The 19,028-nt window shown below is 39.0% G+C and overlaps 2 protein-coding genes across 2 annotated transcripts in view; both read right to left on the minus strand.

Moving 5' to 3' along the window:
• The window catches only part of LOC103374105 (USP6 N-terminal-like protein), a 62,776-nt gene extending 53,557 nt beyond the window's left edge, over positions 1 to 9,219 (minus strand). Inside the window, exons 1-2 of the mRNA XM_008304139.1 lie at positions 9,209 to 9,219; positions 4,580 to 4,588 (exon numbers count right to left, since the gene is read on the minus strand). The gene's annotated coding sequence lies outside the window, so the exon portion shown is untranslated. The remainder of the gene's footprint in view (positions 1 to 4,579; positions 4,589 to 9,208) is intronic.
• On the minus strand, positions 656 to 17,962 carry LOC103374108 (liver carboxylesterase 1; the record flags this gene model as incomplete). The annotated part of the gene is made up of 7 exons (XM_008304142.1): positions 656 to 2,416; positions 3,818 to 4,045; positions 8,759 to 8,926; positions 12,975 to 13,033; positions 13,117 to 13,316; positions 16,150 to 16,346; positions 17,775 to 17,962. Coding segments are annotated over 7 exons (1,183 nt in total), but the record flags the coding sequence as incomplete, so codon positions are not given.
• Between the last annotated feature and the right edge of the window lie 1,066 nt (positions 17,963 to 19,028).

A 19,028-nucleotide genomic window follows, 5' to 3' on the forward strand; every position in this document is an offset into this window, starting at 1 on the left:
TTTTCTTACACAATAACCTTCAGCTAACTAGCAAACAGTGATTTTCAGAGCAGGTTGTCCTATAGAGCTGTGGTTCCCAAAATGAGGGTCGAGACACCGCAAAGAGGTCGTGAGATGATCGCCTAGAAATCAAATAAAATTAAGAAATGATCACAAACAGTAAATTTTAGTCCGTATTCTTATAAAAGATCAGAAAAGCTTGAGTCTGCTGCTCCTACAGACTGTACATTTTCTCTGTACTACAGTTTATACATGGAGATCACTTTAACTACTGCTACAATAAATGACTGTATATTAATATTGTGCTTTTTAGGCTGTTGGGTTCTATTGCGCTGTGTTCTGTTGGGCCTTTTAGTGTGTGTTTTTATGCTTCAGGCACCTCCAGGGACAGTGGGAGTCTCTGGTGTCGCTATTTTTTCAATTGGAAGCTGAAAAATTTGGGAAGCGCTGCACTAAATAATGCAAAGTCGACACAGTGATGGAGCCAGACAATTTTTTATGGGCATTGTTAGCAATTTCTTCTCCCAAAATTCAGTTAAACTCTGTGCTACAAGTGGATGGAAACTGAGCTGCAGTAGATAAGAGAGATCTTTAACATCCTTAAAAGATTCTTTATGATTACAGAGTCTGAAATAAAGGATACTACAAATAAAAATACTTCACATGGTGTCAGTTTATTAAGCATATAAAGGGTGAATTTCACTGCATCAACACAGCAAAATATGATGCCTGAGTGTCTGCAAACCATAAAAAAAAACAAAAAAACACAATGCAAAGCTAACAAGTGGTTAAAAATGTAACTTCATCTGTAATTTAGTTAAAATAAAGATGTGTGTAAATTTGGTTAAGCTTCACACAAAACAAAAAAAAAATGGAATGAATAAACAGGTTAGCTTCGGTTAATTATGACTTCAAATAAAACATACAAGTGATAGCACGAGTCCACAGGAAAGTGCAAATACTTAGTGGCCAAGCGTTATGAATCAGTGCAAACAGCAGAACTCGACAAAATTCACAAAGCAGACGTCCTGCAGCTCGTAAGCGAGTCCACAGGCTACAATAACAACTACACAAATCAAGCGTTCCTTCTTAAATCCACTTCACACATCGAAATTTTCCCTGATTAGACCACAGAAATCCACATAACAATAACACAACTGGACGTCTTCGTTATTAAACTTTGCACGTGTTGAATTCCCTTTAAGCTTTTGAGGCGGTAACTTCAAACATCTACCATCTGAACGTATTTTTGTTTTAGCATCATTTTAATATTTAACAACAAATATTACTCCTTCCTGATGTAATATTTTTGCAGATACAGCAACATTTCTTTCCCTTAATAGTGTGATTTCTATAAAACTCTATAAAACAGGAGGAATGTTAAAGTGTTTGACCCCTGATGAAATCCTAAAAAGCCAAACGACTACTTTGAGGCTGCCGTGTGTCGCCTGTTTTAAATGATAGAGTTTGGGGTCAGTAGGACAGCAGATTTCTACATGTTTAACTCTGCTGCTTGTCAGACTTCCTGCAAAAGTGGCATTACAGCGATAACTGGAGAACTGTTTTTAACTCAAAGCGTCCTTGTTTGAGCTGGTCGGACAGATCTGATGATGCTTTTTTTCCTGATGATTACAGAAATAAAACTTCTTACTTGTTTTAAATATTCTGGATGATATATTTCCTTAATTGTAACTTTCCAACACAGGATGCCTCATATTACACACTGACATTGCATAAAAATAACTTCCTCTTTCCTCTAAACCCTTCACAAATCACATTACCTCCACTGCACAGCTCACTTTGGTCTACACGCTTCCCTCATGAGTATTCAGGTTTGCTGTACATCACACGAAACCTGCTAAAGGGCAGATACACCCAAATTAAAACACAAAAAACACTTTCCTCCAGTGGTATTTTATACAAACAGGTTCAACTGTCTGTGTCTTTTAAAATAACAGCATTGTTTCTGGAAAGGCACTTTTCTGTTGAATGTTTTAATGCAATAAAAGCTCGTTTTTCACTGCCGTCAGATTCATAAATGATATTTCATTCACCTGATTTGCATCAGGGTAAATCTAGACACAAATATCTGCATGGAGAGATACCACCAGGGGCTAAGTGAGAAAATGTGGCTGTTGTTACACTTCAGTACAATACAATGACTTCAGAACAACAAAGTGTAGGATTTCCGGTGAGGTTTCACACTCACAGCCAGTGGAACGGCTGCTGCAGGATCTGAGCTGCAACAACAAAGTGACTTTGAGCTGTTGTGCTCAGTTCATCCAGGCGTAGTCAAACAGGCCGCTCCGCTTCCACAGCTCACACTGAGCCGGCGAGTAGCTCGGGACCACCGTTAAGTTGTGGGACAGAAGAGCGGTGGCTGCTGGGTATTCAGGCCAATCGGTCTCCATCTTACCTGCAAGACAGAAAGACAAGCACAGAGTGACTTCAAGGCAAAATCCAGAATCAAGTAGCAGCAGGACGAGGGAATCGCTTGACCCCTTTCCACCTGATGGCATCTGTTCAGTTGGAAAGGAGTGATTCATTTACCTCTCATTAGTAATCCTGCAACTTCTACTATCAAAATACTGCAAAACTCAGCATGCAGCAGTGACTGCCACTTTAAAAATTACATAAGAATTAAAAGAAAATCTTTAATTTTTTGAAAAGATGAGCATTTTCTGAATCCAGTGATACCAAATTGCTGTATTTCAGCAGTGGGAAAACGGAAGAAAGAAAGTGAAGGGGAGCATGGATGTGGGAAGGGCATGATCTGAAAGGTTCCATGTGGGAAAAATCTGTTTTTAATATGTTTTATACGTCTTAAAGCCTTGTAGGTGTTTAATAAAAGCTGCGATTATGTGAGAACACTGACTATTACCAATCTTTTAAATGGCCTCACAACTTTACAAATCAGCAAAGATTTTATCCAGTATCAATAATTGTGTAGCTCACAGCTTGTAGGATCTTGCCTCCTCACTGCTTCCAGGTGTGACATTCAGAATAAACAGCCATCTCTCTAAAATGACTCTAAAATTTCTCAACCATGAACGAAGCACCCCAAATGATCTGCAGTTTGCTGTGAGAGTGAACACAAGAGTCTTCATGCACTCACAGCATTTGAGAAATTTAACATCAACTTTATCCATTTTTTGATATCCTCAGTGTTAGCATGTTGTGCGGCCGATGTGGCTAGAGTTACCATTAGCTTTAATCATACGGTGAGAATTCTGTGGGAAGTGCTAAAAGCTAAAGGACATAAAGAGAAACTTTCATTTATAACCAATAAACAAGGACTGGGTTGGTTACTGTATTTAATGCCACTGTTTGTGTGTCATTGCAACCTGAACTCAGCTGGTGTTTTATTTGTTCTGTTTCACTCAGAACAGCTCTAAAACCATGACCTGTACACGTCTGGTGAAATGAAGCATATTTGCAGTATTTGAAAATTAAAAGACACATTCTGGGGAAATGTGAAACTTTGATTAATTTGCTGAAAAGGGGGAAAAATATGGGACTTTAAACAACTGGATTCCGCATCTATCTGTTTTGTTAAGCTGTTAGATTCCAACCACTGATTTGTGATAAACACCAAACAGTGCCTGTTAGATATAGAACGGTTGGTCCATCTATCCTTCTGAGGTCAGATTTACACAACTCATATTTCACCTTTACAGCTTTGGTTGTTCTTAAGAGACAATCAACTCAAACACCTTCTTCTGACAGTTCACAGACATTTGACACTTAACAGAGAGTTTGGGTGTTCAAACGATTCAACATCACCTCCAGAAGAAACATCAACAGGTAACAGCCTCACCTGTTTTGGCAAAGCTGACGAAGCGCCGTGTGATGAGATCCTGGAAGTTCCTGTCCTCAGCAGACAAAGGTTTTCCCAGGAAGAGCTCCAGCCCTCCGAAGAAAGCCACGGCGTCCAGGCAGTGGAAGGAGAACCGGCTGGGGAACGGCAGCAAATCGCTGGTTGTGTTGACGGGTCCGGACGGCGTATGAGTCACCACGTATCGATACACAGGACTGTTCAGAACCGCTGAGAAAAAACAGGTTGTTAAACTTTATCTTAACAATCAATGTGAAAAGACACAATATTGGCAAATATACACAGATGCTGCACCTTACTGGAGGACTGATATACATATGTTGTGTCCCCCTGTCCTACACACAAAACCTTGAAGATCCAGCAACTATGTTTTTATTATTATTATCCTTTTTTGAAAAAGCTGCACTATAAAATGAAGTCTTTTTTCAGAAGCTGCCAGATATGAAACAACACATCTGGCACTGAGACTATTTCAAAACAATTTCTGATAAAAGATACTTTTAAATTTGCTTACATCACTCACTTCACATGGTCCTGGGGCTCCAATTAGTTTAAATATCATTTCTCGTGTTTTTTTCTATGAAATGCCAGAAAACGGTGAAAAATGTCTGTAATGATTCCTTAAAGCCAGAGGAAAGGCCATCATACCGCCTGTTGTCTTTGACCAACTGTTCAAAACATTTAAAAAATAGGAATTTACTTTTACAAAAAAAATGGAAAAAGCAGGAAATTTTAAGAAATAACCAACTCAAGCTGGGAAACATGTCTACTTTTGCATTTCTACACCATTAACAGGCAGAAACTGTTCAAACAGAAAAAACTATTGGATTTTCAACTTCCTGAGGGTCCTTGAACTCATCATGCGTGACTGTCAGTTTTATCTGGAAAAATAACCAAATATATGTTTGAATTCAAAATCACTTTACTCTATGTGTCTCCTTCAGAAATATGGCAACAAAAAAACCCCCAAACATTTGGACCAACCAGGTTTTGTAAAAAACTAAACATTCTACACTCCTCTGGGGAACGAAGAAGCCATTAATGGTTCAACGGTGACAAACAGTCATGTGATAAACACTGAAAGCTGTATCCACATCAAGCAGACAGGAGACAAGAATGGAATAAAAATATAACTGTAAATCTATAAAACATCTATAGTGTGGAGCCACCATTCATCCTAGTATTGGTAACACCTATATTGAAATATGTTGTTGTAGTTTCTTTTAATTTCTGTGAAACAACTAAATAAATTCAACTTTATTTTTTTTCTCTTTTTTATTAATGATTTATTGTATGGGCTGCATGGTGGAACAGTGGTTAACACTGTTGCCTCGCAGCAAGGAGGTCGCCGGTTCGCGTTCCAGTGAGGACACCCAGGATCTTTCTGCGTGGAGTTTGCATGTTCTCCCCATGCAGCGTGGGTTCTCTGACTTCCTCCCACTCAGTCCAAAAATATGTTGAGGTTAATTGATTCTAAATTGTCCGCAGGTGTGAATGTGAGTGTTCTTGGTTGTCTGTCTCTAAGTGTGGCCCTGTGATAGACTGGTGACCTGTCCAGGGTGTCTCCTGCCTTCACCCTAAGTCAGCTGGGATAGACTCCAGCACCCCATGACCCTAGTGAGGATTAAGCGGTGTATAGATAATGGATGGATGGATTTATTGTAATATAACCGTCACATTGCACAGGGGACATTTTTCACTTCTCTCTTCCTTCTTCTGTCATTTCACGAATTGTTTCAGCTCTATTTTCTGTATTTACTTCTGGGTAGTTTAATTTACAACAACGTTTTGTAAGAACATCACGTTTTGTTTGCAAAATCCTTCATAACATACATTAACTAGGAGCCCTAGGCTAATTTCAAGGTAATTTCACTGCCTTTACTTTTAGGCTCTTATCTTGAGCATTTTAAGAAATAGCTGTAACACGCTGTATCTTATTCTCTGTTCAGAACAGTCTCCAATATCCAGATCTTGATAATAATTCTTCCAGACCTTTTTATATTAGCCTTCATATCAGGTATCATCATAAAATGCTGGATAGATATCGTTTTCTAATTTTGTAGGGGAGATTGTGTGGAATGTGACATTATCAGACCTACGACGGTGGGATGCTGTATGTTGTACAAACTGAGAAATGTATGCGCTTAGTGGCTAACGGAAATAAATGTCATTGTTTTGATCACTGAGGGACAAACATGCAGTTGCCTACTTGGCGCTCAGTGAGTCAGTCGGGTTCCGAAGGTTAATTAAAGCTGTCAGATTAACGTAGTGCAGCAGCATTTCCCTTTGAAATGTTGTGCAGTCAGAGCAGCAGAAAACGTTAATATGCAAGTAAAGCACATCAGATCTGCACTCATGTACGGCACTTGAGTTAATGTGGTTTGTTCGTGGGAAAAATCCAGAACGTGTCCAGCTGTTACATGTTTCTCAGCTTAATTCAGCTTTTACGGAATATTAGCTTCTTCCATGTTTCAGGTAACAATAAATATTCAAAGTAGTTTGTTTTTTTTTCTTTGGTATGAATCTTTAGTCTCTCATTTATCATTTATTTTCAGTCCACATTGGCTGTGATTCAGCAAACGGGGGAAAAAACAAGCTGCACAACATGAAAAACCCAATGAAGCATGCAGGCCAAACAAATAAATAAATAAATCAGCCAGGATGCCCTGCAGTCACCTCTCACAACAGCTAAATGTCATTTTATTCTGCGCTTCACCACTGAGTGAGTTTAACAAGCCCCAGAGGCACAAAACCTACACGAGGCGGAGTCCTGCTGCATTCAAGGGCTGCAGCGGCCAAACAGAGAGACGACTGAAACTACTCCTAATGTATACTAATACTATCCTTTATTTACTGTAATGCAGAGAGGCAAAATATTTTACTTGTGACGTCAGAAGAGGAAAATCTGCAGGGACAAATACTTTCGAAATAAATAATAAAATAAAAATATTTTACATTTTTAAATTTGTTTCTATACGTGTCTCCTCTGAGCTCTGAGCATTTTACAATGAGGAATGTAGAGAAACGTGTTTTAGAGAAAATATCACAATTTTAAGCTGAGATTTGGAGATTTTTCTTGATGAAAGAGGAAGTCACACATGGGGAGTTCATGGTCTGTCGGAAATGTGAAAATCCACAGATTTTTTTCGGATTTTACAGTTTGTGGCTCTTATAAATGGTGTCATTTTGGTAATTAAAAAAAACTAAACAAAAAAAAACATGCCTTTTAAACCCAGTGGTGAGTTTAGGGTTCAGAAGTTTAAAAAAGGATGCAACGTTGTATGACTGTGTGAGAAATTAGAAAGAACTAACCACGGCTTTGCTTTGTTTCCCCTCTAGCTAAAGGTCACATCATGGATTTTTAATATGAACCACAGTCTTTCTGCTGCACCTCATTCACTGTACTGGCAACACAATTCCAAGCTTTATGTTTGGATTTCTCTGTCAACCCATTATTTAGTCTAAAGAATACCACATGTTGCCTGATTTCTATCTCCTCTATCATCACCATGAACTTGTCTTGCACAAAGCTTTGCTCTTTGCATTCGTTGCTACTCCTCACTAAACCCTCATTTGTGCTGGAATTACAAGGCAGGTGTCGTCATTTTAAGTTGATTTGACATTTATAGATCACAGGTGTGGAAATTAAAACCAGACCTGCTGAAGAAAGTTTTTTTTATGCTGAGCAACCTTTTGGAAAGATCTGAAGACTGCTAAGAAGAAGTTCAAGTGTAAATCAATGAGGTACCTGAATAGTTTGTCTACAGCTGCCAAAAAGTCATTAGAATTAGAAACATAATATCACAACAACGTTTTGGGAATCCAGACCTGTGACTTATACTCATCTGCATATAAAAATTTAAATCTAACGACCATTCAACTAAAATGTCTTTGGTGCACGTGGATTAAAACAAACAAAAATCAAGGTTTAACTAACAATTATCATTATAAATAGTCCAAATCTATAAATCTATCGATATGAAGTCTATAATGATGCCTTTTCTCTGTTTTTCCAGGCGTTGAATAGTGATATTCACCTGTTTGGATCCTGATACAACTGATGCTGTTTTTAAAAAGTTAATTAAAAATGCTGTGCAGGTCCACAGTAACATGGGACTTCTGCTATAGTTTGACAGCTAAATTAGATGATCTGAAGCTCATTTTTAGCATTAATTCATCTCGGTAGTCACCCAGCAGGACTCAGATCCCTGCTGGTTTTTTTGCTGCAGCCCTTTAATCATCATTAATCATTGATTTGTTTTAAGCCGAGGAAGCAGGACAGCTTATGATTTGAACTCTCTGAACCCTGAAACACATCGGCAGGTTTAAAAGGCGTGTTATCATTTTTAAAAAATTGCCAAAATTACAGCGTTTATCAGAGTAACAAACTGTAAAAACAAAAAGAATCATTGGATGTTTAACTTATTGACATTATTTGAACGAATCATGTGTGACATGAGGTTATGGTGGGAAAATGAACCACATCTAATCTTAAAATCATATTTCATCATTTTATTCTGCATGTCTCATTTCAGCCCTGTGATAGACTGGCGACCCTAGTGAGGATTAAGCGGTGTATAGACAATGGATGGATGGATGTCTCATTTAAAAAATTGCCAAAAATAAACAGTTTAGGAAAAATGTGTAATGTATATATCTTTTTAAAAAGCTTGAAGAAAAAGTATGCTTCTCGACTGGACTGCAGGTAGTGTTAAATCATTCATGGCATTATAGCTGTGTCACACTGTACAAAAGACAGTTCTGAGTTCCTTCTACCTCTATCCAGGGTTGTTCTGTTTCCATAGAGGGGCAGGACTTTATATTGCAGTGAAAAATGAGCCCACAGTGAGAAAAAAAAACAAAAAAACATCCAGAAACTGTTGTGGGTGCAGATGTTTTAATGATGGGAGAACTCAGTTTTACCTGCAGCCCTCCTGGCCAGGTCGTTGTTGGGGCAGGTGACCCTGATGTCGGACACCATGGTGGTGTAAGCTCGCTCCGGGCAGCGATCTTTGGTGGGACACTTGGCCGAGCTCGGGTAAAGCTTCAACGCCTCTTTGGGGAGATTCTCGCTGAAGGACTTAAGTTTATCTGAGAAAGCGGAGAGGAGACAGACAGATAAATATGGTAATAAATACAGCATGTTAGAGCATTTTAGCGACTCATATTTAGACTGCGGTGAGTATAACGGATGACGTGAGGCGACTGCTGATACTGTTTTTGTGGAGAATTCCTGATGATGTTTAGTGTTTCTGGATTAATCTCTTTTTGATGAATTTTTATAACTGTAGGCACAGAACAGGAGCTTCTGAATTGTTCTGTGGAGCTTCGTCTCCCACCCATCGATCTGCAGTAAACATTTAGCCAGAAGACACCCAGGACCAGCCCTTTTAATAAACTTGTTAATCCTGCTCCTATTATTGGCAGTCATGTTGTTCTCTCAACATATACTAACAGCATGAATCACAAAACGCTGGTAGAAAACATTTAATTGAACTCGAGGGAGAAGAGGAGTTTTTGATAATAGCTGCACAAGCAGGAGGCAGGGAGCCACAGTGTGTGTGCACACAAAAATAAATATCTTTAAATATACAGGAGTTCTGCATGTACACACAACCGAGTGTTAGAACAGAGACGGCCTCTCATGACCAACATGACTTGCCCGTTGTGTACAGATTTAAATATAATGACCTTTTCATTAGTTCTAAAAGGAAAAACTGTTCCCATGGCTAAAGAAAATTCTACAAACCACTTTGCAAGTTAATTAAAGATTCAGAAGCTTTCTCACCACAAGAGCTCAACGAACTGGGTATGAAAGCCTGTAGTTCTCTTGATACTGTACAAGATTCTTTGTTTAAAAATGTTATTGATTTGATTCGTCCTTATGTGGTCTCCATAATCCTTCTCAGAAAAACATGTCTTGACCCTTCATTTGCAGAACCACTAGGGATGTTAATGATTAATCCTTCATCAAGCAATTGCAAACAACAACTTAATTGATTAAAAATAATGATAAAGCAGAAGGACATGGATGTCAGAAAATGGAATGCAGATCACCTGTAACACTTGATTATGCCACCAGAGGGAGCCTCTTTCTGTTTAATGGCCCAAGAAAGTGGTCACTTGGACTACCAGCAGTTCTATGTTGGCCGCAGAGAGCATTGTAGGAATTTAGCTAAAAATGCCACCATGAGAAGGTCTCCTGTGACGCCTGATGCCTTCCGACCAAAGCTCCTATTACATGGGCCTGTGGACCAGCTTATGTCTAAAGTAATTTGCTGTTATTAGTTAGATCATTGATGAGCTGCGGATTGTCGGTGAAAAAAATAGCTCAAAATTTGCATCCCTACACAGAACTACAGACCTTCTTGTAATTCAAGCTAAGGTCTAATGTCGTAGCGACACTGAATGCACAACATAAGACCATATTTGACTGTTTGCAAAGCTGCTGCAACATTAAGTTTCAACTATAGTTAATGAAACTGCCTTGACCAGCAGTGTGTCAGCAGAGATTTACAGTGCAAACATAAAAATCAACCAGTCTCTTCTTATATTTTTACTGCAAAGTATATCACTCTTTGTATAGTGCTCTTTTATATGTCTTTTATACTTCACAGCCATTTTAATTCAACATGTGTCAGTGTTCAATTAAAAAAAAAAAAAGTATAACAACCGTACATTCTTGTCACTTCATGCCCCAAGGTCAATCGAATTATTAATAATATATTACACGAATAATATAAAATATATGCTGTGTTATCAGGATCTCAGTGTTACTCATCTGACAGATCATAAAATACAGCACTGAGCTGTAACAAAACAATGAACAGATGGGACAGAGGTGCTATGCAAAATATTTAACTGACGTCACATTAAAATGACGGCTCTGAAGTGAGTTTTCTTTCCTTGTGTCTTTAACTGTCTCCTCTGCCTGCATCTCAGGTGACTAAGACATGAAGAGAGGAGGCAAGGAAAAGCACCAAGGAGCTGAGTGTTGAGAAGAGGACAGATGACCCTGTCGGCTTTTATTTGCCCACGTCAGCTGACAGTTGCTTCATAACTTTATCCCTCAGAGAGTCTTCCTCAGTCTATGGATGTTAGCTTAATCATATTACACAAACGCTGCGCTGTGCTGAGTCTAAGAACAGAAACCGTAAGAAAAGGTTCTTGTTTTACACAATACATGGACTGCGAATGTAGAAACTAAAGCTGTCTGCACATGTCTTGTGTTTATTGTAGCCACTGTGTTATAAAAAAAAAGTATGAAGCAACTCACAGCAACATCATTTTCAACAGGTGTCAGTCTGGTTTCCAACAGAAACGTCTCTTCTCAGAGTCTGAAATAATTTGTAAGTGCAGGGTCACTTTTAAAAGGCAGTTTAAGACCCATTTGTTTAGACTTGCTTTTGTTCATTTTATTTTGTTTATCTTTGTTATTGCTTTGGCTCATGATTCTATCTGGTGGTCTGCCGCTCTTTTAGTTTATTGGAGTGAAGCACTTTGTGCCATCTGCTTCTGAAAGGTTCCATATAAATAAAATTTATGCACTAACCTACTTTCTGTGCACATCAGCTGGCATTACATACCCAGCAGGCTCACATGCATTTAGAGTTTACTGAACAACATGCTCTGAAAGTATCATACATGCAGTGTTACCATCTGGCACCATGCACCATGTCAGCTCACATACTTAACCTACAGAGACATTATTGACATTCTTTACATGTGATGCCTCCAACCTTGAATCCATCAGGCCAAAAGATATATATATATATTACATGTATACCTGTAAAATTACATGTACAGAGTCACTTTGGCAGCTATTTAGAGCCATGTTGCTGTGCTGTAGACCTAATTGTTTACAAATAATAGACAAATTGCTATTTGTCCTGATTAAGTTATACTTAACGTGTCGTATGAGTATGTATCATCTAGTACAGCTTGTCTCGCTGTCTGCAGGCTGCCCAGTTTTTGCATGCGCTACAAAGCCCTACAACAAAGTGGCTCGACTCGTCCACATGGCGGTGTTCCAGCAAAGAGGCATATTTGCTTGTGCACAAGAAGACGAGGTGGACAGGTAAGCCCTGTGAAGGATGGGGTGAATTCAGAAGATTTGCAAAACATGGCATCCCTTATGTTCTGTGGTGAATATGAGAGATGGCAAAAAACCCTCCTTTTCTTTTTGTCTGAGCAGAAATGTGAAGCTAGTCGCCTGCTTCAGCACCACCGGACTCTTTGTTAATGGACTCAGAACTAAACACAACTAACTCTGGCTAGTTTTTACTAAGTTGCGTTCTGGAAAAAGTGAAAGTATATTTATGGTCTTCTGCAGAAAGTGTTGCATTATAGGTTGCACTAACACTGCGTTGGCTGGCTACGATTTTCAGTCTGTTCATAGGAAGTTATAGAAGTTAACAATCTCTGAAAGCATTTGTGAAGGCTGCCACGGAGGACATAAATTCTTGACGACTTTTGAAGGGAACTTGTTACCTCATTTGCTTGCTTACTTTTTAATACCTCAAAAAAGTAAGCAAGCGAATGCAAATGAGACTTGATTTTATTCACTGCTCTGAAGCGGATAAACTAAGCTGAATAGAGAAGTCAGATGGTGACAGTTTAGGCTACGTCACACATGGCTGTGACACTGAGTAGAAGGAGCCGGAAACAAGTACATGCATCTATTGAAGTTACCTGCACTGTCATTCCACCTGCAAAAATGCATGCAACTGTCTTGCTTTGGAGACGCTCACATGGATCCTGCTGCTGTCTGATGCTGCAGGTATTTAAAAAACTTAGTGAATATTCTTTTTGTGATGTTTTTGAATGAATATTGCGGCTGAAATGAGGAAAAAGCCTTCTCTTAAACACTTCACACAATATGAAGTGCTGCCACCTGTGTGTGACTATCCGTTAGTGTGACTGGGTGCAGCTCATGTTGTAAATGATGCAGAAACCTTGTAAGATCGGACCTTGTAAGATTACTTTTAAAGAACTTTTATAGAAAAAAGAGCAAGGTGCACATTCAGACACACTTGTTTACAGTCAGCTTAATGGAAACGAGCACGTCTGAGGTTTTAGTGGCTACACCCACTGAAAATGTAGCTCCCTACAGCCGTCTACACACTTTCATTGAAGTTACCTGTTACAAACCACTGGTAGTCGCCCCACGTCCACATTGAGATGTTTTCAGCTGGAGGGCTGTGGAGGAAACAGAGAACACTGAGTAGAGTTCAGCTCAGCACCAGCTAACTGTGAACAACCTGAACCAGTTGAGCTCTTACCTGAAGTCGACCTCCTGCGCCGTCGTCCCCACGAGGAAAGGGACGTCGTTGTGGGTTCCGGCTTTCTCCCAAACCTCAAAAGGTGGAGCTTCGAGGACGTATCCGTCCACCACTGCGACCGGGCCGATACGCTGACCTTTAGTGGGAATGTCCACCAGCTCATCTGCTGCCCAGGAGGGGTAGTCCTGCCACGGGATGGCCTGGGAAAACATCAGTGTAAATATTCATGGTTTCAAATGGAGCCGATGTTTATTTTTCTGCAGCGCCCCCTGGTGGGTGAACACATGCATCTACTATTTACTGACATGTTGCTTACTAACCAAAACTAAGAATTCATATCACACAAATAGTGGTCTGAAAACTAGAGGGGGTTTAAAAGCTGCAAATATGAAAAGTTAGAATGAATAATTAAAGCGCTTCTATTTTTAATACAACCAAGTGCATTATGTGTATAAATAAAGGCAGCGGAGATACGAGCAAAGCATTCATAATAGCTCACTTCCCCAATTGGAAAAGAGCAGCCACACAAGTTTTAAACAGGCATATCAGTGGAAAAGTTGTTACATAATCATCCTTGTGCAGCTGTAAAGACTCTCTGTACCGTCTCCTCTTGTGTTTGGAACCATTTTTGGAGTGCAGAGTTTTTTTTGGGGTCAGTAAAAGGACACATTAATGAATAATGTTGTGAAATCAGGTGTAAAAGGAAACTCATTTCAACCAGTTGGTAAAATAAGGAAACTCATTTCAACCAGTTGGTAAAATAAGGAAAAATTCATCTGTTTACTTAAACTTGTGAATCACAACACAAAAATAAATGTAAGCATTTAATAAAAATGTTACAAAACAATAATAAAAAACAAAACAATTTACATGCAAACTCTTCTTTTCTTCTATCCTGAGTGGCAGCTGGAAACATTTACTGTGACATTTTAAAAATCTAATAACAGTAAGATGTCTCGCTTATAAAACTTGAGCAGTCATCAGGGCTACGTATTATTCATAATTCGTCCGCAGGTCACAGTCACAAATGTTACACTGAAGCGCTTCGCAAGTGAACTTGTTCCTCCTTGGAGGATCTTGTATTTAATAAATCCTGATGGGGGTTTCAGAGGGGAGGCGCTGAATACCTGTGTTTAATCATGGCTGCAGATTTGTCTCTCCATTATGTTTAGTGTCCCATTTATTCATTAAGTTTCACGGTAAAATTTGTGAAGTTCTGGTCCTCCGATACCTGGATGTGACATTTTAATCCATCAGAATGAAAAGGCAATTTTAAATTTTGTCAAAATGTCTTTACTGATCATAAAGATGAGCTACGAATTAGATCTTTTATGAAATCGTCAAATATTAAAGAGAATATTAAAGAGAATAACTACTGTAATGTATTTTTCTGTTATTAGATTTCTTTAATTACTGAACATCCTCTTTATGAGACCTTCACTCGTTTTTTTTTTTTTACACAACTCTAGATAGAACTCTTCCCATAAAAAGTATTCACTTCTCTTTAAAGTTTTCCCTTTTTATTACTCTTCAACATTCCTTCATGGTCAATTTAATTTAGCTTTCTGGATTTTACCTGAAGAAAAAAAAAGACTCTTTTCTGTCAAAGTGAAAGCAGATTGCTACAAAGTAATGTCAATTTAAAAATAGAAAATGTATTAGCGATCCTTCAAGTCAGTATTTAGATGCACCTTTGGCCACATTTGCAGCATTGAGCCTGTGCGGAAAGGTCTCGGTCAGCCCGGCATATCTTAAACTGCAATTTTATCCCATTCATTTGTTCAAACTCTGTCAGGTTGCACTGGGATCATAAATGAACAACCCTTTTCGAGTCCAGCAACAAATTTTCAGTTAGACTGAGGTCTGTGCTTCGACTTGGCCACTCCAGAACATTCACTTGTCTTTAAACCATGTCTGTGAAGCTTTGGCTGTATGTTTTGGGTCATTGTGGTGTTTGAAAACAAGTCACAGTTCTCTTGCAGATTGCATCAAGTTGTCCTTCAGAATTTCCCTATACTTTGCTGCATTCATTTTACCCTCAATCTTTACAAGACCTCCATGGCCATGAAAAGCATCGTTACATCATGATGCTGCCACCACCATGCTTCATGTTAGGGGTGGTGTATTCGTGATGGTGTGCCATGTTTGATATCCACCAAACGTCGCGTCTAGTCTAATGGACAAAAAGCTTCATTTTCATTCTCATTAGACCAAAGAATCTTCTTTAATTTGACTTCAGAGTCTCCCACATGCCTTCTGGTAAACTATAGTCTTGATTTAATATGAGCTTTACTAACAGTGGCTTTGTTTTTGTCACTCACTAATAAAGCTTTGGCTGACGAAGACCAGGAAACAGTTGCTGTATGCACAGTCTCTTCCACCTCAGCCGCTGAAGCTCTCAACTCCTTCAGAGGAGTCATAGGTGTCTTGATGGCCTCCCTCACTCGTCTCTTTCTTGCTCGGTCACTCAGTTTTTGAGGATGGTCTGCTCTTGGCAGATTTGCACATATGCCATATTCCTTCTATTTCTTAACGATGGATTAAACTGTACTCTGAGATGCATTCAGTCACTTGGAAATTTTCTTGTATTCATCCTTTGACCTATGCTTTTCAATAACCCTCAATAGAGTTGCCTGGAGTGCTCTTTTGTCTTTATGGTGTAGCTATATTCAGGAGTACTGATTCATTAGTGACTGGACCTTCCAGATACAGGTGTCTTTATACTACAATCACTGAAAAACATTTACTGAACTCAGATGATCTCCATTTCACTAACTGTGTGAATAGCACCACTTGACTGCACCTGTGTTGAATTAGATGAATTACTTTAAAGGGGGTGGATAATTGTGCAGTCACTTATGTTACATTTTGTAATTAATTGACATTACTTGGTAGAAATTAATTTTTGACATGAAAGTCTTTGTTTTTGTAACATTTTGTCAAAACAGCCAAATTTAATTGACCATGACTAAATGTTAAAAAGCAAAACAGGAAGGTGAATACTTTCTGAAGGAACTCTATCTTGCTTCTTACCTGCAGGACTTGTCTGACAGAGAGACGTCTGAGACAGGCCACATCTTTGCAGGTCGTCTTATTCAGAAATACCAGGTTGTCGGACTCGGCCTGTTCCAGCGTCGCGTTATAGACGTACGAGCCGCTCATGTCCACCGCTGCATGGAAAAGATCTTTGGCCAGCGGGGACATCATCAGGGTCCAGACAGAGGTCCCACCTTCACCACACCACAAAAAATAAAACAAAACAGGTGAAGTTGAAGATTTGTTAGGTTGGATAAGAATAAATAACACAGCGAGCATCTTTTAAACACTGCCATAACACATGAAGCCAAAAAGCTAATCCGAATTGACTTGGTGACCCGAAAATATTAGAAGAATAATGAATAACACCTCCATAAACCAATGCTGCCAGCACCAGAATAACACTGAGAAATTAGCCTTTTTATCACAAAAATAACGGCTTTGCACACATACATGAGTAGCTTAATAGATTCCGCTCTTCATATCTGCCATTTTTTGCAGCTGTTAAAATGATTCTGAAGTGCACATCATTTACTTATGTCTTAGCTCTTGCTTTCAAGTCCTGTCTGCAGCCACTGGTGTGTGGATCTCAGTGTCTGCAGTTTTGTTTATATTTGAAACCAGCTGCTCATCAGCCCTGGTATGTTTGAAAGGCATGTTTTCATTTTTTTTAAGACTTGCAAGTATTATACCATTTAGTATTAATCATCTTCAGATTTTCAACTTTTTAACAGTGATTAAACTAATCATGTGTGATGTGTGGTTCTGTCAGGAAAATTAACCAACTCTGAACTGAAAATTGTAATATTTAATCAAAATCATGTTATTTTTGATGTCTCATTCAAAAAAATGCAAGATTCAGTAAAAAACAAAACAAAATCTCTGCACAACTGAGAAGCCCTGACTGACTTAGCTGTGTTTAGAGACGTTTCAGTTGAACTGCAGGCTGTGTTTGTATAGAGCAAAGAAGAGACCACAAGATAAATGCAGCATAGCTCAAAAACAGTATACACAGGAGCAAGTTGTCAGCAAGTTTTTCAAGATACATTGAGTATGGTGAAAGATCTTTGTACAGTTGATGTGCAGAATAGGGTAAGTAGAGAAAGCAGTTAAATATGCAGAACCAGAAGAGTCACAATTTTTCCCAGTGTTGGTAACGCCAGGCACTTAGAAAAACGTTCAACCTGTGTCATACTGCACAGAGAACATGTTTAAGTTCTCTCTACTTCTTGCAATGGTTGCACTGTTTCCATAGAGGTGCAGCTGTTTATACTGCAGAGAAACATGAGCCCACAGTGAGTAAAAATGTGACAGGAACCATTAAAATGCCCAGAAACTGCTATAATTCAGAGGGTTAATTTGCTTTGTCTCAAGACCCACACTGATTATTGCATGCGTTGCTACCTACAAGCAAGTGGTTACTGTAACGTAAAACTGACTTTGTTCAATGTAATCACAACAACATCTGAAGGAATCTTTCTGTGGTGTTAAACCATCTCTGATGTATTAATATTGTAGGTAGAGGTCCATACTGTGCTGCTGCTAGTGTTACTGTGTGTGTCCCAGCATGATATAATAACACATTTTGTCTACTTTTTTTTGTTTGTTTACTGTTTTCATACCTGAGCTCTGTCCAAATATGGTGACTTTCCCAGGATCTCCTCCAAACACGTGGATGTTTCTCTGGACCCACTTCAGAGCTGCGATCTGGTCCAGGAAGCCATAGTTCCCTGTGGAGGAGAGGGAGGGGGGGGATCGATTAGCAACAAGAACCTGCTTTGATGTGGCCTTGTTTCCGGCGTCCCATTTTCTCCCCCATCAGAAACAAAAAAACGGCTAAATTTAACTCATTTCAAGCTGAGGGAGTGAGGAAATGGGGCAGGGAATTAGGAGTATTCAAAATTAGAAAGTGTGAGCGCAGGAAGAAGCGGCTCCTGGAAGATGAAAAAGACTCTCGTGCGCCCCGTCATCACGCCATCGAGTCACACGAGGCTCTCTCATTTAACGGGTCGCTTCATATCAAGGTCACAGCGGGCTTATTTGGATTATGTAACAGAAATTATCCAACATGCCAATTTGCGTCCCACGGCATGCGAAAATGCAAACATGAAGATGGAAGCGTCAGCCTGAGAAAAAGAGCTCCATTTATCCAGATCACATTAACATCCATTAAGTATTCACACCTTAATGGAAGGGTACAGACTTTTCAACATTCAGCTACACTGGGAGCACAATGTAAACACCATAAATATTAAAAGGCTTCGCTTTAAGTAGTAAACAGCTTGTAAGAAAATGGCCACCATTATAACTTCTTTAACACTTCACGATCCACCGCGTGTTCTAACAGACGCTGTTAAAAGCTCTCCGCAACTACTGTTATTTCTTGAACATTGTGATCCTAATTAGTGATTTCAACCGAGCACGTAAATACGTTTGTTTACTCAAACTCTACTGCATTTTATTGGGCTTTAGTCCAGTTAATTTGGACAGTAAAAGCGCTGATATTTCACCTGCAATGGCAGCAAACAAAAACAACAACAGACCTGAAAAAGAGACTCAAGCTGTGTCTCGTATTTTACCACACACTTACAGTAAACACTAAAAACTGTTCAACAAAGCACGAGGCAGCAACTACTGGTTTTTAAAAGCATTTTGACAAACTGTGTAACACATTTATGATTTTTAAGACCTTCATTTTATGCTTAAATCTGATTAATGACCAATCACAAAAAAACAAACAAACAAAAAAAACATTTAATACTGCACTCTATGTTTGGATAATCTGATATGTGCAGTGGGAAATAAAGGATCTATCAACCAAATATGTCCTTGTGTCTTCAGCTTTCTTTTCCATTTGAACTTAGAAACTAATTAAA

This window comes from Stegastes partitus, unplaced genomic scaffold, assembly GCF_000690725.1.
Source record: "Stegastes partitus isolate 25-593 unplaced genomic scaffold, Stegastes_partitus-1.0.2 Scaffold2146, whole genome shotgun sequence".
Classification (NCBI taxonomy): domain Eukaryota; kingdom Metazoa; phylum Chordata; class Actinopteri; family Pomacentridae; genus Stegastes; species Stegastes partitus.